Source organism: Nylanderia fulva, unplaced genomic scaffold (genome assembly GCF_048542155.1).
Source record: "Nylanderia fulva isolate GAGA-0341 unplaced genomic scaffold, ASM4854215v1 Scaffold72, whole genome shotgun sequence".
Classification (NCBI taxonomy): domain Eukaryota; kingdom Metazoa; phylum Arthropoda; class Insecta; order Hymenoptera; family Formicidae; genus Nylanderia; species Nylanderia fulva.
The window spans coordinates 490,660-513,036 of NW_028190830.1; the positions used below are offsets into that span (position 1 = coordinate 490,660).

The 22,377-nt window shown below is 26.2% G+C and overlaps 4 protein-coding genes across 6 annotated transcripts; all 4 read right to left on the reverse strand.

Annotated features, from left to right (window-relative positions):
• Positions 1 to 3,974: 3,974 nt before the first annotated feature.
• Positions 3,975 to 6,818, reverse strand: LOC114941409 (uncharacterized). 3 transcript variants are annotated; one of them, XM_029316400.2, is made up of 3 exons: positions 6,245 to 6,818; positions 4,650 to 5,589; positions 3,975 to 4,364 (listed from the first exon to the last, which is right to left on the reverse strand). In XM_029316400.2, exons 2-3 carry the CDS (start codon positions 5,421 to 5,423, stop codon positions 4,104 to 4,106), a joined length of 1,035 nt encoding a protein of 344 aa, XP_029172233.1. In that variant the 5' UTR covers positions 5,424 to 5,589; positions 6,245 to 6,818; the 3' UTR covers positions 3,975 to 4,103. The 3 variants fall into 3 exon arrangements, with proteins under 3 accessions (XP_029172233.1, XP_029172232.1, XP_085344945.1); XM_029316399.2 differs by having other exon boundaries at positions 4,515 to 5,589; XM_085488819.1 differs by lacking the exon at positions 6,245 to 6,818 and having other exon boundaries at positions 4,515 to 5,653.
• A 2,459-nt stretch (positions 6,819 to 9,277) lies between these two features.
• Positions 9,278 to 15,334, reverse strand: LOC114941412 (uncharacterized). The gene is made up of 5 exons (XM_085488807.1): positions 15,137 to 15,334; positions 12,812 to 13,884; positions 11,583 to 12,661; positions 9,851 to 10,931; positions 9,278 to 9,700 (listed from the first exon to the last, which is right to left on the reverse strand). Exons 4-5 carry the CDS (start codon positions 10,763 to 10,765, stop codon positions 9,440 to 9,442), a joined length of 1,176 nt encoding a protein of 391 aa, XP_085344933.1. The 5' UTR covers positions 10,766 to 10,931; positions 11,583 to 12,661; positions 12,812 to 13,884; positions 15,137 to 15,334; the 3' UTR covers positions 9,278 to 9,439.
• Positions 12,425 to 13,354, reverse strand: LOC146720299 (uncharacterized). The gene is made up of 3 exons (XM_085488818.1): positions 13,156 to 13,354; positions 12,812 to 13,047; positions 12,425 to 12,661 (listed from the first exon to the last, which is right to left on the reverse strand). Exons 1-3 carry the CDS (start codon positions 13,352 to 13,354, stop codon positions 12,425 to 12,427), a joined length of 672 nt encoding a protein of 223 aa, XP_085344944.1.
• Positions 15,335 to 19,230: 3,896 nt separating the features above from the next.
• Positions 19,231 to 21,683, reverse strand: LOC114941402 (mevalonate kinase-like). Its single transcript, XM_029316390.2, has 2 exons — positions 20,544 to 21,683; positions 19,231 to 19,505 (listed from the first exon to the last, which is right to left on the reverse strand). The coding sequence occupies exons 1-2, from the start codon at positions 21,444 to 21,446 to the stop codon at positions 19,248 to 19,250; spliced, it is 1,161 nt and encodes a 386-aa protein (XP_029172223.1). The 5' UTR covers positions 21,447 to 21,683; the 3' UTR covers positions 19,231 to 19,247.
• Between the last annotated feature and the right edge of the window lie 694 nt (positions 21,684 to 22,377).

Genomic DNA, 22,377 nt, shown 5'->3' on the forward strand with positions numbered 1-22,377 from the left:
ATGTTTAAAATGCACGCATAAGTCATCATTAAGAAATCTTTAAGACATCTTTAAGAAATCTTATGATATGATATCCCAAAGACATCTTGAAAACATCTTAAAGATGTCTTATGGATGCATTTTGGACATGGTGCTACCTGGGATGTACCGCTTTAGTATCAAAAGTATCATCTTACTTTTCGGCGCCACTACATTGGTCGCCGCTCGCTGCATGACGCCACCTCTCGATCAAATAATGCTTTCTACCTGCTTATTCGTTTAGATATTTTAATAAATAACTCAACAATTATTGCGAATATCGCAAAATGATACAGGACTTTTCTATTCAGTTTAACACGCTCTATCTGCCCATTCGCGGTGGTTCGCGAATTATGGGACACCCTGTATATATAATATGGCATACACAGGGTGTCCCAGCACTGATGTTCGACCTGTTGATAGCGGATTCCTGGGAAGATTTTAGTCCAGTAAAATTATTTGACTTCAAAAAATTATAATCAAGCTGAATTTTTGTGGAGGCCTTTATTTCGATGTTCTAATAAAATCCTGAAAAGTACCCATATATAATTTCAGCCAGGGCATTTTTTTGTGGGATGGGGAGGTAAATTTTAGTTTTTTGTCATTATCTCGAAAACTATCAAGATCTTGACTCATTGGATAACAGTTGTTAAATAAGAATCTGTTTTACTAACAATATATTTTGCGCATGAAATCTACTGTCAAAATAATGGACCTATATCAGTGAGACTAAGAATAGTACTAATTTTGTATTTGTAAAGATAATTGGAATGAAAACACTTTATTATATGTATGATTTTCTGTATCCGATTTTTACAGATATTTTTATGTTTTTTTTTTAACTGAGATGTATAATTTAATTTTTGTAGCCTGAAGAGAACCCAATTCGGGGTCGAAACGTTGCGTCTTTTTTAATAAAAGATTGTTCACCTTAGCCAGAGTATCGGTCAATCAATTCCTTTTTATCTTTATTTCAAAATTTCAACTGGCAATCGGATCACTTTTTTGTAATAAATAATATTTTTTATATAATCTAGTACTATCGAAAATAAATAATATACGAGAAGTTTAATTTATTTCGATATGAATACACTAATTTATTTTCATAAATTTTTGAAACAAATTTATATATAAAATTAAAAAAAAAATAAAATTTTTTAAGTTACTTTAGGAAACTTTTTTCAAAGATTAAATAAGAAGAAGAATATTCACAAATTTCTTCATTATTTTCGTTATGTAAAAAGTTTGTGAAAAGTTCATGAATTAAAAAAATCAGCCACTATATCATACTATAGAGCAAAGATTCAGCTTTAAGAATCCACTTTTAAAATTGTTGTACGATGACTTTTAACGCATTATGATCGAAAGTAAAAATGACAATTTTAAATCATGTTTTATGTTCTAGTTTTTAAATATATGTATAACATATATATATTTATGTATGCATTTTGGATGCTCTTATGTATCGTTTAAGTATAATATACATATGCATACCCAGTAAGCAAGAAATATTTAATCAACATTTTATAATGTTGATTTTATATAAATTTTCTAAACGTTATGATATAATGTTTTATAAATATATGTTTAAAATATTATTAATAAATGTCCTAAAAAAATATTTTAAGTAATGTTTTATAAATGTTTTAAAAATATTATTTAATAACACACATATATTACTCAAAATATTAATAAAATATTTTAAAAACGTTAATTTCAATATTACCGAAACCTCTAAATCGATGTCAAAGTTTGTTCATAATAATATTGCATACAATGTTAAAAACTATATACTTGCCAACAAAAATAACGTAGCAATGATTTTTTGCTTATCGGGTATATATGTATTGTACATGGTATTTTATTTAAACATAAGAGATTATGTAATACTTTCTTGCAATTTATTACGCAATTAATATATAAATATATATATATATATATATATATATATATATATAAATATATCGTACATGAATCATAAACTCAAGGACATATGTGAAAACAGATTTATTTTACATTTATTTCCTAATTATTTTATAAAAATTTATATATATAGTTTATAAAACTGAAGATTTTTAAAGTAAAGAAGCATAAATATCTACTTCCTCTAGACAAACTCAATTGTGCGAAATTAATATTAATAATTGTAATAAGTGTTTTACGTTACGTGTTTACATTGTAATAATTGTCATTTTTATATAAACATTAATAAACGGAAAAGAATAAATATTTGCTGTCATTTTTTCAAATAATAATACAATATATATATTTTATAAATTAAACTTCGGCTCGTATACAATTAAAATATGTGATATAATAAAAGGCCAACTTAACGAGCTTATATGCTATTAATTGAAAAATTTATTTATTAATTTACGTCATACTATACAAAAGTTAAGATAAACGTTTCGACTGTACGACAGTCTTTTTCAATATCCTAATAATATGTTAAAAAATTAATTTAGTCATATCAACCTTATTATAAATACAACAATTATGAGATTATATGACACAAACATGAATTTTGTACTGCGTTCGTCATATAATCTCATAATTGTTGTATTTATAATAAGGTCGATATGACTAAATTAATTTTTTAACATATTATTAGGATATTGAAAAAGACTGTCGTACAGTCGAAACGTTTATCTTAACTTTTGTATAGTATGACGTAAATTAATAAATAAATTTTTCAATTAATAGCATATAAGCTCGTTAAGTTGGCCTTTTATTATATCACATATTTTAATAATACAATAATTTGTACATGTTAATTCAATAAATTCTTAATTATTTCTGTAAAATAATTTTCGTTCCTTTTTACTAAATTTATTTGAAATAGCGATGTTAAAAGTAAAAAAAAAATTGTAAACTTTTTATAGTTTATAGGATCATAAATTATTCTTGTCATATAGCACTTGATTATGATAGTAATAAGATCTATTAATAATATTAATTCTGAAATATGCTAAATATATTACTTTTCATCATCAAATTAACTGTTTGTTACTTATTTGTTCTACATATTTTCAAAATTACAACATGGAATAATAGATCACAGATATACAACATATTTAATAATTTACTTACATTTATGAATTATAGGGCGTTATTAATTAAATAAAAAATTAAATATTTTGAAATATTGTTTCTGGATGTTGAACAATAGAAAAATTCTTACATAAAATCATTTTACCTGCTTTATTTTTTACAAAAACATGCATTAATAAAACATATGTCGGATAGTATCTAACATGGAAACTAACAACCTCGCAACTAACAGATATATGTATATCCATCCAGACATATCCATCTGATAAATAACATTGATTATATATTTTATTTCATAATTCATTTTTTTTTAATTAATATTTCAAACTGTTTGATTGATTTTCCATACAAATCGCATTATATATTGTAAATTATGAAGTGAAAAAGATCTCTGCATATGTTATAGCAACGCTTAATGTTGATGCAGCTTTATCACTTACATTATTGAAATAGAATAGGATAAAATATGAAAAAGTTAATATTTTTCAATATACTTTATAATAAAAATTCAATAATTTCTCACATTGGATTTTATAATTCTATAACTCATTAAAAATTGGCAACATTTAAACAGCAGAATATGTATATAGAAGAGTAATATATATTATTCGTTTTTTTCTTAAAATACCACAATTAATAAGTTCATAATTTTGCTATACTTTATATATTTATCTTCTTTCAAATTTATCATTATTTATTTTTTTATATATTTATTATTCGCTGTAATTCTGATCTAACTAACTGATCAAGCTAACATTTTACGATATATTTTACCACAAAAATTCAATGATTTCTTACATTTGATTTTATAATTCGATACATTATTAAAAATTTGCGATTTTTAACAGCAGAATGTATGTATATATACAATATATATATGTAGAAGAAAAGTATATATTGTTCGTTTTAGTTTTCTTGAAATATCACAATTAATAAATTAATAATTTTGCCTTCTTTTTTTACATCTATCTTTTTTTACATTTATTATTATTTAATTTTTTATATATCTATTATTCGCTATAATTCTAATCGCATCATGAATTATCAATTTTTACTCCTTCACAATCGATCGTGGCAACTCTTGTCATTATACGTGCATCTTGGTATACTTGTTTTATACAATCGATCGTTGCGTCTGTAATATCTGGTTGTAGCACAATGTATGCAAATTTTCCTCCAAAACTTGTCTGCTTCGCTCCATATCCAAATATTTTTGCAATATTGCCAACTACATTAAACGCCGGAGGCGACAAACGATACTTATTCAATAATTGTTGATTCCTCGCAATGTCTTTCTGCAAAATACAAAAAATATTAATTATAAAACTGTTCAGTTTCTAGCAAATAATTATATAGTTTAGAGAATCTCATCAAAGTAGCAAGGCCATAAGGAATATAATATATAATAATAAAATATGACTGTTAAATAAAAACGAAAAACATACCTGTAAGTCATAGTAATCACGACTCGGAAAAATATTGGCATTACTGTTGTTATTAATATTATCAAGTCTATCATATATTGATTTTGCTATTTCGTCAAACAGATTTATGATTGAATCAAATTCTGAATTACAAACCTTCATATGTGCCATTTTATCCGCTCTTATTTTCTTACTTTGTTCCTTTGTAGTTGGGACTATTAGAATTTTTATAACTTTTTGTAAATTTATGATACTTGTAAGAAGAGATTTATAATGTGTATGTTGATGTGATCTTATTTTGCCGTGTATACAAATTTCAGCATCGACCCATGGGAACACATCTTCTTGCATAACATCTTTACAGGATTCAGAGTACCGTTTAATCGTCATTAACTCCTCGTTATTAAAGCTAATATGATGACCACCCTGTAGACATCTCCAATGAAGAAAACACGCTGCTAGACATACAGCGAACGATGTCGAACTGCCAAGACCAGAGCCTGGAGGTAATTTCGTGGAAACGTGCACGTAAAAAGGTTTCCTTTCGAGATCATAAGTCATAGAATAAAACAAGTAAAAAAACATTTGTAAGCTAAATTTTTGCTCATGTGTGCTCCACAAACCGTGTGTGGTGATAAAGTATGTTACGTATCGCAGAAATCTGATTGGATTTGTATAAATTTCTGAAAGATTTGTCTGGAAAAAATATCTTTCAACATCTTCTAAAAATATATCCTTTTGTAGAGCAACACGATTGAAATCAATCTTAATTATTTTTCCTTCTGCCTCTGATAGTTCGCGGAACTCAAGCTTGGTACGAATATCTAAAGCGGCCACTACCAAATGTTTTCCATACACCGCCGTGTCTTCCCCAGATAAGACAATTCTGCCCGGTGCGGAAATTATAAAATTAATCAATTCTTCTTCCATCTTTATCTATATGTCTCTTCTTCTCAAAACTGATGTAACGTTGAATAGTACAGAGTTGATCATTAAATTTGCGTAGTTCTTTAGAAACACATTTATTAATATGCAAATATGAAAAATATGTTCTCGTAACGTGAGGAAGGTTTTGTCTTTTATCCTTTCTTTTGTTCTGTTAATGTTAGAAATGCGTAATGTATCAGTTATATGTTTACAAAATCTCGTTTATACATCAAATATATGCACGGAAGAAAAATTTTTTTTTTTTTTTTTTTTTTTTGTCAAAAGTGGTTCTCGTTAAAATCTTTGTGTTAAATATTTAACATATTGATAAGTTGATTTAACATATTGTTGTTGTATTAAATGAATTTAAATGTTAGATTATTAAAACGCCGGAAAAAGTAAGATGTAAAAATAACACAATGTACATTTATTTTTAATTATACTCGATAAATATGTTTATAGTTTTAGTAGTGACATAATTTATCTGTTTAATTTTACGGGAAAAAATGTTGACTTTTATTTTATAACATAAGTGGAGATGACAAATTCTAAAATTAATATGTTTTTAGTTAATTTTTATATTAAAGCTATTTTAATTTTGCACAAAATTTATTTTAATTTATTTGAAATTGTGCATTTAATTTATGGTAAAATGTGAACACAGCATGTGTGGCTTCATTTATATAACATATCTACATATATTATGTTAAATTAATACAAAAATACGTGTTCTGTGGACACGTAATATTTTTAATTTTTAACACAAATCTTTCAACTGTGTGTATACAAAGTAAAAATATTTAAATTTTGTACTTAGTACTTACATTTATTTTTGTGATAAGCGCTTGGTTTCTTTAATAAATAAATTAATGTATTGACTTTTTCTTCCATAGCATCGCACGTATGCCTTTATACATTTTTGATATTTAAATCTATGTAACGTAGGCATAAGAATTTTGTAATAGGAATTTGAAATGTTCGTTATCGCACACAAGACAGTGTTTACATTTCTTGTAACACTCTCGCGTCTCAATCTGACTGAGCTCGTTTCGAGAAACATATAATATTATTTAAAAATCATAATGTCCCGAAACGCGACGCTTGTCGATCGTATCCGAATTAATGATCGGGTCTCCTCGAGAAATGTTGGTATCTCGCGCTTCGAAAAATCCCCCGAACATTCGGGTCCTGGATTTATGATTTTCATATAAGTTTCTAAAAATTCATGCTAATCTTGACTTATTATGTATAAGAGAAAGAAATCGTTCAAGACTTCTTGACTTATTTTTTAGTGAGGAATAATGCTACATACTTATAGTGGGCGATTCTTTAAGTGACATCCTGTATACACAATATTATTCCTGTATTACACAATATTGTACGAAATATTTAACAAAATCTTCGCGTTTCAATTGATTTTACAATATACTCTTACAAATTTTTATATTTTTGTACAAATAATGATAGAAATCTATTAATGTAAAAAAATGTTGTTTTAAGACAAAAGTTTGTAATTTGCAACTATGAAAACAGCTGTATATAATTTATTTATGTGATTCTAAATATTTGTCTGTTAGCTATTAACAATAAGATTAAAATAAATCATATTGTATATGTATGTATATATTTTTGTTGTCTAAGTTCGTGATTTCTTAACGACATCATATTGAATTATAAAATCAAAGATAAAAAAATAATTGAAATTTCCTTGTAAAATATATCGAAATATATAAGTCTTCTATATTATTTTACTCTACGCTATTTTAAGAAGAAGCAACGTCGCCTTGCAATATTTAATCACTATTGCAGGATGCTTTATAACTAAAATATATAATGTATGTTGTGAATGAAAAATGATTCGTTTTTTAATTATATAAATTCTGCGAAGCTGAAAGAAAATAAATTATAAAATAAAATTTATTTAATCAACATTAGATGTATTTTATTAGATGTATCTGTTAGCTGCTAAGCTGTTAATATATTTATTACATACTATACGACGCATGCCTTGTTGATGTATGTTTGTAATAGATAATTCTGATGAATAATTTTACCTTTGTTAATCATCCAAAAAACATTAAAAAATTTTTACTTTTTATTAGGTAATAACGCTACATAATTTATAAGCGCGAACTATGACGCATGTTGTGGTACATTTATGATTTATTATCACATATGTTTTAATTGTGAAAGTATGGAGACAAATTTAAATAATTAATATATACATATAATTGTTAAGGTAATAAATAATATTTTTTGTATATTTTAATACAATCGAAAATAAGTGATATGTAAAAAATTTAATTTATTTCAATATAAATGCAAAAAAATAAATATGATATTTACTGACATCTTTTGAAATAATAATATTTCAAATAACATTTCAATTTGTATGTTAATTCGATAAAAACATAATTATCTCTGTAAAATAATTTTCCTTTTTTCTTATTCAATTTATTTGAAATAGTGACTTTAAAAGTAAAAAAATACTGATAAACTAATAGTCAATAATAATAAATTATTCTCTTCAGCTAGCACTCGATTTTAATAGTGTACTAATACCAATTAATAATACTAATATTAAAATATACTTTTTATTATCAATATAATTGTTTGTTATTTATTTGTCTCTTCATATTTCCAAAATTATAACTTGAAATAATAGGTTACTGATAAATATTTTTCAAAATTTACATTCATGGATAATAGGGTGTTATTATTTTAATAAAAAATTGAATATTTTGAAATAAACACACAATAGAAAAATTTTTACATAAAATTATTTTACCTGTTTTATTTTTCACAAAAACATGCATCAATAAAATGTACGCTTTATAGTATCAAACATGGAAACTGACAACCTCGCAACTGACACATATATACATATATAGGGAGTCCCGCAACGTGACGTCCACACTAAAACTATTATGTATTCTTAGTGTCATTTTTCTAACAATAAGTCAAAAAGTCTTAAAACACATATGTCCTAAATTCGATTAATTATTCTATAATTAAATTATTTACTTGTTTACTTATAATTTTTAAATATTATATACACATTTATTTATTACTTATTTTTTTGCTATGACAACGCAGATAATTGTTTTTTATAATGTCAATTACGAAAGTTCGATTTTTAATTGCTGTTTAGCGTGCGGAAAGAGACTTATTTCTCTACAATTCAATGTATAGTTTACTTTACCGCACACGTGCGAGAAAAACACCTTTATGATTTACTTTGTCGCACAGTTTATAAAGTAGTTAATTATTATTTAATATTATCGTACAATTAATGAAATTATTATCTTCAAAAAATAATACTTATGTTATTTTATGCTATTTTGTATTTTTTTTACTGTAACTTTAAAGCAATCAACTTAAGGACATACGTGTATTAAGACTTTTTGACTTAGAATTGATACTAAGAATACATAGTTATTTCAGTGTGGACACGATGCGGGACACCCTGTATATATCCATCCAGACATATTCATCTACTGAATAACATTGATTATATATTTTATTTCATAATTCATTTTTTAAACATTACAGAAAAATTAATATTCAAAATTGTTCGACTGATTTTTCATTCAAAATCGCATTATATATTGTAAACTATGAAGCAAAAAAAATCTTTGCATATTTTATAGTATAGCAAAGCTTAATCTTGATGCAGTTTCGTCACTTACATTATTGAAATACAATAAGATAAAATATGAAAAAGCTGACATTTTACGATATATTTTACCACAAAAATTCAATGATTTCTTACATTTGATTTTATAATTCGATACATTATTAAAAATTTGCGATTTTTAACAGCAGAATGTATGTATATATATATATATATATATATATATGTAGAAGAAAAGTATATATTGTTCGTTTTAATTTTCTTGAAATATCACAATTAATAAATTAATAATTTTACCTTCTTTTTTTACACCTATCTTTTTTTACATTTATCATTATTTAATTTTTTATTTATATATTTATTATTCGCTATAATTCTAATCGCATCATGAATTATCAATTTTTACTCCTTCACGATCGATCGTGGCAACTCTTGTCATTATACGTGCATCATAGTATACTTTTTTTATAGAATCGATCATTGCGTCTGTAATATCTGGTTGTAGCACAATGTATGCAAATCTTCCTCCAAAACCTGTCTGCTTCGCTCCATATCCAAATTTATTTGCAATAATCCAAACTGCATTAAACGTCGGAGGCGACAAACGATACTCATTCAATAATTGTTGATTCCTCGTAATGTCTTTCTGCAAAATACAAAAAATATTAATTATAAAACTGTTCAGTTTCTAGCAAATAACTATTTAGTTTAGAGAATCTCATCAAAGTAGCAAGGCCATAAAGAATATAATATATAATAATAAAATATGACTGTTAAATAAAAACGAAAAACATACCTGTAAGTCATTGTAATCACGACTCGGAAAAATATTGGCATTACTGTTGTTATTAATATCATCAAGTCTATTATATATTGATTTTGCTATTTCGTCAAATTTATTTATGACTGAATCAAATTCGGAATCAAAAAACTTATGATGTGCCATTTGTTCCGTACGGTCTTTTTTAGCTGTTTGATACAATCTCTTTTGGATTATTAGAATCTTTATAACTTTTTGTAAATTTATGACATCTGCAAAATAAGATTCATAATGCACATATTGGTGTGATCTTATTTTGCCGCGTATGCAAATTTCAGCATCGATCGATGGGAATACATCTTCTTGCATAATATTCTCACAAGTTTCAGTATAACGTTTAATCATCATTAACTCCTCATCATTAAAGCTAATATGATGACCACCCTGTAGACATTTCCAATGAAGAAAACACGCTGCTAGACATACAGCGAACGATGTCGAACTGCCAAGACCAGAGCCTGCGGGTAAATTCGTGGAAACTTGCACGTGAAAAGGTTTCCTTTCGAGATCATAAGTCATAGAATAAAACAAGTAAAAGAACATTTGTAAGCTAAATTTTTGCTCATGTGTGCTCCACAAACCGTGTGTGGTGATAAAATATGTTATGTATCGGAGAAATTCGATTGGATTTTTATAATAAATTTCTGAGAGATTTGTATGAAAAAAATAGCTTTCAACAATTTCTATAGGTATATCCTTTTGTAGAGCAACACGATTGAAATCAATCTTAATTATTTTTCCTTCTGACTCTGATAATTCACGGAACTCGAGCTTGGTACGAATATCTAAAGCGGCCGCTACCAAATGTTTTCCATACGCCGCCGAGTCCTCCCCAGATAAGACAATTCTGCCCGGTGCGGAAATTATAAAATTAATCAATTCTTCTTCCATCTTTATCTATATGTCTCTTCTTCTCAAAACTGATGTAACGTTGAATAGTACAGAGTTGATCATTAAATTTGCGTAGTTCTTTGGAAACACATTTATTAATATGCAAATATGAAAAATATGTTCTCGTAACGTGAGGAAGGTTTTGTCTTTTATCCTTTCTTTTGTTCTGTTAATGTTAGAATTGCGTAATGTATCAGTTATATGTTTACAAAATCTCGTTTATACATCAAATATATGCACGGAAGAAAAATTTTTTTTTTTTTTTTTTTTTTGTCAAAAGTGGTTCTCGTTAAAATCTTTGTGTTAAATATTTAACATATTGATAAGTTGATTTAACATATTGTTGTTGTATTAAATGAATTTAAATGTTAGATTATTAAAACGCCGGAAAAAGTAAGATGTAAAAATAACACAATGTACAATTATTTTTAATTATACTCGATAAATATGTTTATAGTTTTAGGAGTGACATAATTTATCTGTTTAATTTTACGGGAAAAAATGTTGACTTTTATTTTATAACATAAGTGGAGATGACAAATTCTAAAATTAATGTTTTTAGTTAATTTTTATATTAAAGCTATTTTAATTTTGCACAAAATTTATTTTAATTTATTTGAAATTGTGCATTTAATTTATGGTAAAATGTGAACACAGCATGTGTGGCTTCATTTATATAACATATCTACATATATTATGTTAAATAAATACAAAAATACGTGTTCTGTGGACACGTAATATTTTTAATTTTTAACACAAATCTTTCAACTGTGTGTATACAAAGTAAAAATATTTAAATTTTGTACTTAGTACTTACATTTATTTTTGTGATAAGCGCTTGGTTTCCTTAATAAATAAATTAATGTATTGACTTTTTCTTCCATAGCATCGCACGTATGCCTTTATACATTTTTGATATTTAAATCTATGTAACGTAGGCAATAAGAATTTTGTAATAGGAATTTTGAAATGTTCGTTATCGCACACAAGACAGTGTTTACATTTCTTGTAACACTCTCGCGTCTCAATCTGACTGAGCTCGTTTCGAGAAACATATAATATTATTTAAAAATCATAATGCCCCGAAATCCGACGCCTGTCGATCGTACTCGAATTAATGATCGGGTCTCCTCGAGAAATGTTGGTATCTCGCGATTCGAAAAATCCCCCGAACATTCGGGTCCTGGATTTGTGATTTTCATATACGTTTCTAAAAATTCATGCTAATCTTGACTTATTATGTATAATAGAAAGAAATCGTTCAAGATTTCCTGACTTATTTTTTAGTGAGGAATAATGCTATATATATACTTATAGTGGGCGATTCTTTAAGTGACATGCTGTATAAATAGTGTAAAGTAAGAAAGAGAATATATATAGGTTAAATTTCTGTTCGCATGTCATCCACATATCGTTTATAGTGATAAAATATGTTACGTATGGAAGAAAATTATTTGGATTTAATCGAATTTGTACATCTGTATTAAAAAAAAGCTTTTAACAATTTCTAAAAGTATGTTCTTTTGTAGCTCAACATGAGGGAAATTTATAATATCTTTTTAGTATAGTTTGCAGATATTTAGATTGGTACGATGACTTAAGATGGCTACAACAACATTTTTTTTCTAATCGCATCATGAATTATCAATTTTTACTCCTTCACAATCGATCGTGGCAACTCTTGTCATTATACGTGCACGTTGGTATACTTTTTTTTATACAATCGATCATTGCGTCTGTAATACCTGGTTGTAGCACAATGTATGCAAATCTTCCTCCAAAACCTGTCTGCTTCGCTCCATATCCAAATTTATTTGCAATATTCCAAACTACATTAAACTTCGGAGGCGACAAACGATACTCATTCAATAATTGTTGATTCCTCGCAATGTCTATCTGCAAAATACAAAAAATATTAATTATAAAACTGTTCAGTTTCTAGCAAATAACTATTTAGTTTAGAGAATCTCATCAAAGTAGCAAGGCCATAAAGAATATAATATATAATAATAAAATATGACTGTTAAATAAAAACAAAAAACATACCTGTAAGTCATTGTAATCACAACTCGGAAAAATATTGGCATTACTGTTGTTATTAATATCATCAAGTATATTATATATTGATTTTGCTATTTCGTCAAATTTATTTATGACTGAATCAAATTCGGAATCAAAAAACTTATGATGTGCCATTTGTTCCGTACGGTCTTTCTTAGCTGTTTGATACAATCTCTTTTGAATTATTAGAATCTTTATAACTTTTTGTAAATTTATGACATCTGCAAAATAAGATTCATAATGCACATATTGGTGTGATCTTATTTTGCCGCGTATGCAAATTTCAGCATCGATCGATGGGAATACATCTTCTTGCATAATATTCTCACAAGTTTCAGTATAACGTTTAATCATCATTAACTCCTCATCATTAAAGCTAATATGATGACCACCCTGTAGACATTTCCAATGAAGAAAACACGCTGCTAGACATACAGCGAACGATGTCGAACTGCCAAGACCAGAGCCTGCGGGTAAATTCGTGGAAACTTGCACGTGAAAAGGTTTCCTTTCGAGATCATAAGTCATAGAATAAAACAAGTAAAAGAACATTTGTAAGCTAAATTTTTGGTCATGTGTGCTCCACAAACCGTGTGTGGTGATAAAGTATGTTATGTATCGGAGAAATTCGATTGGATTTTTATAATAAATTTCTGAGAGATTTGTATGAAAAAAATAGCTTTCAACAATTTCTATAGGTATATCCTTTTGTAGAGCAACACGATTAAAATCAATCTTAATTATTTTTCCTTCTGACTCTGATAGTTCGCGGAATTCGAGCTTGGTACGAATATCTAAAGCGGCCGCTACCAAATGTTTTCCATACGCTGCCGAGTCCTTCCCGGATAAGACAATTCTGCTCGGTGCGGAAATTGCAAAATTAATCAACTTTTCTTTCATTTTTATTTATATGTCTCTTCTTTTCAAAACTGATGTAACGTTGAATAGTACAGAGTTGATAATTAAATTTGCGTAGTTCCTTAAAAACACATTGATTAAAATCCATATATGAAAAACATGTTCTTGTAAAGTGAGGCAGATTTTGTTGTTTCTTTATTCTGTAAATGTTAAAAATGCATAATGTATCAGTTATATGATGACAAAAATATCTCATCGGTTTCACAATAAATTATCAAATATATGCACAGCAGGAAAATTAGTGATTTTTTGTTAAAATAATTTCTGATTAAGTTTTTGTGTTAATTATTTAACACATTTATGTGTTAAAACAACTTAAAAAGAATATAAATTAACACATATTTTACATGTATTTTTAATTTTATACAATAAATATATTTTGCCTTATTAGCGACAAGATTTTTATGTTAAAATTTACGGAAAAACATGTTGTTTTTTATTATATAACGTAAGTGAGAATGATAAATTCTACAATTAATATATTTTTACTTAATGTTTACATTATAACTATATGTTAATTTTACACAAAATTTATTTTAAATTATATAAAGATGTGCATTTTTTTATGTTAAAATATTAATACCGGTATGTGTATTCTTTTAACATATTTATATTATGTTAATTTAATAGAAAAATTGCTGTAAATTTTTCGAGACACTTGATATCTTTAATTAAACTTGACACAATTTTTTCAACTGCGTGTATACAAAGTAAATGTACTTAAATTATGTACTTATATATATTCTCGTGATAAGCGCTTGTTCTCCTTAATGAATAACTTGATGTGAATTTTTTACTGCAATTTTTTTATTGTATACTTAAATACACGCTTATTAATTTCTCCAATTATTATTAGTCTATTTCCTTTCCTTCCATTAAAAAAAATTGTCGAAAAAAACGCTTTTTTGAGGCCGTTACAGTGGTGTTATTCCTTAAATGAACTCAAATATTAAATTATTAAAACAATGGAAAAGAGATGCAAAAATAGCACATTATGCATCTATTTTTATTTTAAATCATAAATATGTTTCATTGTTTTATTAGCGATAAGATTTAGCAGTTAAAATTTACAGAAAAAAATTAATTTTTTTTCTAATATAAGTGGGGATGATAAATTCTAAAATTAATATATTTTTAGTTAATGTTTACATTATAATTATATGTTTATTTTACACAAAAATAAATGAATTTATAAATTATATGAAGTTGTGCATTTATCTTATGTTAAAATATATTAACACACTATGTGTCTTTATTTAATATATCTATATTAAGTTAAATTAATACAAAAATTTCTGTACATTGTTTGAGACAAGTGATATCTTTAATTAAATTTAACACAAATTTTAACTGTGCGTATAGAAAGTAAAAGTACTTAAATTATGTACTTACATATATTCTCATAATAAGCGCTTAGTTTCCTTAATGAAAAAATTAATGTGTTGATTTTTTCTTTCATAGCATCTCACGTATGCTTTTATACATTTTAATAATTAAATCTTTGTAACGTAGGCAATAAGAGAATTTTGGAATAGGAATTTGTAACGTTTGTTATCGCATATAGGACGGTGTTTACATTTCTTATACACATTCACATCTCAATCGTTACTGAGTTCGTTTTGAGAAACATATAATAATATTACCCAAAAGTCATAATATTCCGAGATCCGACACTTGTCGATCGTATCCGAAATAACGATCGGGTCTCTTCGAGAAGGGTTGGTATCTTTTAATCCGAAAAATCTCCCAAACATTCGGGCCCTAGATTTATGACTACATATACGTTGCTTTAAATTTACGCTAATCATGACAGAGAAATATATAAAAATTTCTACATTTTAAAGAAAAATGTGTTAGTTAAAAACAGAGTTTTTATTGGGTTTACATTATCGTAACGTATAATTGTTCTTGGGCTGTTTGTTTTTACGAATTTTTATTTAAAAATTCAACCGTTTATTAAATATAGACTAATTTTATATATAAATCGATTTCTTGTAATACTCGATATAAGACGTTAGAAGGGTAGAATGATTATAAACAATTGCGATTAGAAACAGTGAATATCTACTTCTTTTAGACAATCCCAATTGTGCGAATTTAATTGTAATAATTGTTATAAGTAATTTATGTCATAATAATTATAGTCAATTTTATATAAGCATTATAAGCGCCATAGAACAAATATTTACTGTCTTCTTTCAATAATATTACACTAATTCGTATGTTAATTCGATAAAAACTTAATTATACCTGTAAAATAATTTTCGGTTCTTTTATTCAGTTTATTTTAAATAGTGATGATAAAATTAAGTAAAAAGTATCTGTAAATTTTTTATAGTTTAGGATGATAAATTATTATTTTCATATGTAGCATTCGATTTTAATAGTGCTAATACAAATTAATAGTATTAAATAGTATTAATTAATAGTACTATAATAAAATATATCAAAAATATTATTTTTTATTATCAAGATAACTATAATTATTTGTGTTTGCATATATTTCCAAAATTATAACATGTAATAATAATATGTAATAATAAATCACCGATATACCACGCGTTTCAAAATTCTGCTTCATGAGTAAAATAGTTTTACTAACTTAATAAAAAATTAAAAATTTCACATAATAAATTACTGAAAATTCAGCAAGTAAAAACGTGACAATTACTTCTAATTATATTTAAAATTTACCATAATCTTTTTAATCAACATCAGGGAATTCTCTCTTATAATAATGTTTATGGTTCATGAGGTAGATCGTAGTATTTTTGAACGTGGTACGAAGTTTTGAGCTAGACATCACGAAATATATTTTCCATACATCATATGATCTGCACGTAAGTCATTTTGTTCAGTGTGAATATTTTAGATATAATATAAGATCGAAATTAATCCAATAAAATTAGACTTGAAAAGGGTAAAACTTCAAAAAAATCATCATAAAACTGAATTTTTGTGGAGGCTTTTATTTTGATATTCTAATAAAATTCTGTAAAGTACTCTTAATTTCAAACAGGGCGTTTTTTGCGGATTATAAAAAAGGCGTAAATTTTAGTTTTTTGCCATTATCTCGAAAAATATCATTTTTTCGAGAAAATTAGTTATTATCAAAATTGTGGCTCATAAAATTCTCTACAGAAAAAGTTATTATACTTTTTTTGTACAACTAATTGTTTTTGAGTAAAACATGCGGTAAAGTTGCAATATTTCTAATAAAATTTTTCTGCATCTCTTGCAAGGGAATTTGGAAATTCAAAAAATTCTGCAACTTGGTGTACAAGTAGAGTAATTTATCCATAACACAAAATCCTTCTTTGTTTGTGCTGAATTACGCGTCCTGAGAGGGTAAAATCACCCTTCATAAGTAGAATGGTTTTTAGCTTTCCTCGGTTTAGTCCGAAAATGATTCAAGATATTAAAAAATGTTTTAGACAAAAGTTTAATGATAAAAAGACTTCTATCTAACCATGTTAATAAAATTTTTCAAAAATAATTTTTCTGTTTAATTTCCAAGAAAATGTATAAATTTGTATATATTTCCCAAAAAAACATTTTTCATCTTAAAAGTTTTGGAAATGTCTGTACTTCAAATTCAACCTAAAAAAAAATTAAATTATGGAATATCAATTTATTATAAACAGCAAATAAAATATTTTTAACTGTTTTTTTAATTAATAAAATTCATTTTTATAGCATAGAGTGTGATAAAATATTTTTATTAAGATGGAAACATTAAAAATAATTAATTAAAGTACGTAAAATGCCGCAAAAATTTTTCATTTATTGGAAATTGGCAGCAATTCTTTCCGTGTCAGAATTGCCGGAAGTCATGTGTCGGCTATCAAGACTGAGATTAATAATGAGGCTTGTAATGATGCCAAATTTGGCAATATACAATATAAAAATACAATATATACTCCAAATAAAAATATACTTTCTCGTCGATCAGTACATAATTGAGATATATAAGAAAATGTGTAGTATTTGTCGAATTATCTGGTTTAATACAATTCAATTAAATAATTTTGACAAAAAATTCATATTATTAGAATCTTTGTTTTTCACAGGTGTCAAAAATGAAAATTATTTTGACTTAATAATTAACTTAATGTAGCACGAATTTCGGTTTGAGAGTAGTTCTTAATTATTTTATAAATAGATAAATCTTTAGTATACAAAACTTAAGATATATTGTACAAAAGGAAGAAATATATATATATATATATATATATATATATATATGTATTTCTCTTCCTTTTGTACAATATATCTTCAGTTTTGTATACTAAAGATTTATCTATTTATAAAATAATATATATATATATATATATAATATATATGGTATATGTATATTACATTTCTTCAAACAATCTCTAGCTATTATTAAAATCCAATTGAAATAATTGTTGTCATTAATTTTTACGATGCAATAATACAGTTATTTTCACGTAGACATTATTAAGCAAGAGAAAACTTTGCTGTCATTATTTCAAATAATAATATAATTATTGGTATATGTTACATTGATAAATATTTAAAAATCTTTATGATGGTTTATGTTCTTTTTCTATTTAAGTTACATTGAATAATGAAGTTAGAGTGGAAAGACATAAACTCAAGAGTTTATGAAAATAAATTATTCTTTTCATAAAGCACTCATTTTTGATAGTAACAAAATTTGTATATCAAAAATCTTAGTTTTTATTATCAAGATAATTGCGTGTGTAACTTATTTAATTATGTGTTCATATTTTTAAAAATAGAACATATAATAATGAATCACAAATATACACAACATATTTCATAATATGCGTGTATAAATTATGTAGCGTTGTTACTTTAATGAAAAATTAAAAATTTTGAACTATTTTTTCTGAATACTTAATAAAGAAAAAATTATTAAATAAAAGTCACTACACTAGATTTTTGATAGTACTAAAATATTTCAAAAATCTTACTTTTTATTATCAAGATAATTGCGTGTGTAACTTATTTAATTATGTGTTCATATTCTTAAAAATAGGACATAAAATAATGAATCACAAATATACACATAACATAAACAATACGTTTATAAAATATACGTTTTTGATAATATGTAACTATTAATTTTGCAGTTAACAAATAAATACTTTACTAATGAACATTGATTAGATATTTTATTTCATAATTCCTGTTCTAAGAATTGCAGAAAAAATATAATTCAAAATTGTTAAACTCATTTTTCATTAAAATTGCCTCATATAATTGAAATTATGAATAAGCATTTTGTATATATCAATTACATTAAAAATTAAAAAAATATTCTATTGCAGCGCATAATCTTTATGTGTGTGTGCAATGTTTTCGTCATTTATATTTTTGATGTAGAATAAGATAGAATACAGAGAAAACAAAGATTTTTTGATATATTTTACAAGCAAGTAATTTTTTATATTTACCTATTTTTTAATTATTGAATTATTTATGTATAATTGTTATACTATAAGGTTAAATAGAATTAAATATCAATTGTCAAACCAGCACAATCGATGGTGGCAATCTTGGTTGTGAAATTTTTATTCGTAAACTGTTCTTGTAAATGTTGGATTTCGACGTCTGTGAGATTTGGTCGTAACACAATGTATGCAAATCCGCCTGCAAAACCTGTAAGTTTAGCTCCGTACTCGAACTGACTTGCAATCTCCGAAATTGTATCAAAGTCCGGTTGCGACAAATGATATTTTTTCAACAATTGTTGGTTCCTTATAATGTCTGACTGCAAAACACAGAAATGTTAATTATAAAATGATATTAATTTCCGGTAAATGATTATATATTGGACAATTCTATCAAGGCCAAGGAATATACAGGGTGTTTTATAGGAAAATGCTGAAATTAATTAGCTGTCATTTATTAATGCATGAAACTATTGAGAAAACAAAAATTGTATTGGGAAAAGGAAAGTCTACAGTTTTTATGGATATAAATAAAATGTTTGTATACCAGTTTATTTTATTGGTAGAAAGTAATAAAGAAGTGCTAATAATCACATAAACTAATGATGAATATTTTTAACAATGCCAAATTTAATAGTAACTATTAAAAGGATCGCCAATAATATTAAAAATGACACGTTAGAAGAAATTTTGTTTCGTAAAAGAATAGAATTTTGTACAAATACAAATGGTACGTACTCTTCGAAATTATTTATCATTAGCTTACATATGTGATTATTAGCACCTTTTTCATTACTTATTTGCAATAAAATATATTGGTATACAAACATTTTATTTATATCCACTAAAAGCTGTAGATTTTCCTTTTTTCAACACAATTTTTGATTGTTTCAATAACTGCATGCATTAAAAAATAACAACTAATTACCCAGCAAACACCAATACATAATTGTTACATTGCTATAATAAAACGGAATATAACAGGTAATATAACGTGTACGTTACATGTAACATCCATGTTAGATGTAATTTCCCACTCATAGATATAACATTTTAATATAACATATATTAGATTGTAGTTATATTGTAATTATATACCAAATAGCACATTGATGTATTGATAAGTCAGTGCTATCTTAGGATATAATGACAATATAACTACAATGTAATATATGTAATATTAAAAATGTTACATCTATAAGTAGGAAATTATAATTAACATATACGTTACATGTAACATGCTTAAGTATATAACATTTATATACTGTGTTTGCTGGGTAGTTTCAGCAATTTCCTATGGGATACCCTGTAATATATAATAAAATAATATCGTTATTAAATAAAAATAAAAAAAATACCTGTAAGTTCTTGTAAGCATTCTGATAGTCAATAGGATTTTCGATGTTACGAATATTGTTAATATATGCAAGTCTATCATATATTGTTAGTGCAACGTCGTCTAATGAATTCATGAAAGTTTTGAAATCCGAAGCTTTAGAATTCAGCACTGCAATTTGTAGCGCTCGCTCCTTTTTATCTTGACGAATATTTGTTGCGATTACTAGCACCTTTAATACTGTTTGTAAATTTGTGACTTCCCCAACAAAATATTTATAACGCTTATGTTGGTAATATTGTACTTGACCGTAAATGCAAGTGTAGGCATCGATGGGGGGCAATACATATTCTTGCATAAAATCTTCACAAGACTCAGTATAACGTTTAATCGTCACCAAATCGTCACGGTTAAATCTAATATGATTACCACGCTGTAGACTTTTCCAATGAAGGAAACATCCTGCTAGACATGCAGCGAACGATGTCGAACTGCCAAGACCATTTCCAAGAGGTATTTCAGTGGTCACCGAAATCCGAAAAGGCGATCTTTTTTCGAGATCGTAAGTAAAAAAATAAAACAGATAAAAGAATACATGTAAGCTAAATCTCTGCTCCAATGTCTCCCACAAACAGTGCATGGTGATAAAGTATGTCACGTATCGAAAAAAATCCATTGGACTCGATTGCATGTCTGAGAGATTTGTGTTAAAAAAGTAGCTTTCAATAGTTTCTACAGGTATGTTCTTCCTTAGGTCAATCCGAGAAAAATTGATTGAAATATATCTTTCAGATTCAGGTAGTTCCTGGAATTCGAGTCTGGTGCGAAGATTTAAACCGGCCACAACAAATTTTTTTCCATACATCGCCGAGTGCTCTCCGGATAAGACGATTCTTCCTGGTGCGGAAATTTTAAAATTAGCCATTCCTTTATTCAATAAAAAGATCTCTTCCTCATAGAACTGACGTAATGTGGAATAGTTGGGAGATGATAATATATATTAAAAATGTAAGGTCGCTAATAAGAATTTTTGAAACGTTTATTATCGCACACAAGAGCATGTTAATATGTCCTCTATACACTTTTGTGTCTCACTTGTAACTGATTTCGTCTCGGACATATAATAACATCATCTCGAAATTATGCTTTTCTATATGAACTACAATGTCAAACTTTTTCAAGATTTTTGGAAAAAGGAAAATATATGTAATATAATCCGATATACAGGGTGTCCAGAAAATCTCCCGCAATACTTGGGAGGTGATTCGGGACCTAAAAAGAAGAAAAAAGTTAATATAAACATAGATCCGGAAATAAGTCGTTTCCGAGTTATAGAAACTTTTATTTAATATTTAAAAATTTAATTTTTTAATTTTTTTTTAATTTTTCGATATTTGTAAATATAATTACATAGTTTTCAAAAATCAAGGATAAACATAAATAAATATTTAAATCAAATTAAATAAGATGTTAAAAATGGCTATCTTCAGCACGAATGCAGGTTTTCTTCTATCAAAGGAATTCTGAACTCTTTGAAAAACATTCCCTCCTTATTTTTTCGAATGCATGAATTATTCTTTATCTTAAATTAACAATATTATTGGGAAAAGCGACTTATTTCCGAATCTTTGTTTATATAACTTTTTTTCTTCTTTTTGAGTCTCAAAACACCTCCCGAAGTATTGCGGCCATTTTTCTGGACACCCTGTCTATTATTTTCAATATCATAAATTAAAATAATAATCATTAAACAAGCTCGTGTATAATAATAATTAGTAAGAGAGATGACTGACATAAAGAAGGCCAACTAATGAGCAGAACAATCTTATTAATTTTGATAACAAAAAATATGTAAA

What these genes read in the sequence shown, in the direction of transcription:
- LOC114941409 (XM_029316399.2), bottom strand. Translation starts at nt 5,423, where the DNA reads ATGGAAGAAGAATTGATTAATTTTATAATTTCCGCACCGGGCAGAATT. An exon ending in GTGATTACTATGACTTACAG is followed by an intron (nt 4,365 to 4,514) that starts GTATGTTTTTCG and finishes TGTATTTTGCAG; the next exon opens with AAAGACATTGCGAGGAATCA.
- LOC114941412 (XM_085488807.1), bottom strand. Translation starts at nt 10,765, where the DNA reads ATGGAAGAAGAATTGATTAATTTTATAATTTCCGCACCGGGCAGAATT. An exon ending in GTGATTACAATGACTTACAG is followed by an intron (nt 9,701 to 9,850) that starts GTATGTTTTTCG and finishes TGTATTTTGCAG; the next exon opens with AAAGACATTACGAGGAATCA.
- LOC146720299 (XM_085488818.1), bottom strand. Translation starts at nt 13,354, where the DNA reads ATGACTTATGATCTCGAAAGGAAACCTTTTCACGTGCAAGTTTCCACG. An exon ending in TAAACGTTATACTGAAACTT is followed by an intron (nt 13,048 to 13,155) that starts GTGAGAATATTA and finishes CTTATTTTGCAG; the next exon opens with ATGTCATAAATTTACAAAAA. An exon ending in GTGATTACAATGACTTACAG is followed by an intron (nt 12,662 to 12,811) that starts GTATGTTTTTTG and finishes TGTATTTTGCAG; the next exon opens with ATAGACATTGCGAGGAATCA.
- LOC114941402 (XM_029316390.2), bottom strand. Translation starts at nt 21,446, where the DNA reads ATGGCTAATTTTAAAATTTCCGCACCAGGAAGAATCGTCTTATCCGGA. An exon ending in ATGCTTACAAGAACTTACAG is followed by an intron (nt 19,506 to 20,543) that starts GTATTTTTTTTA and finishes TGTGTTTTGCAG; the next exon opens with TCAGACATTATAAGGAACCA.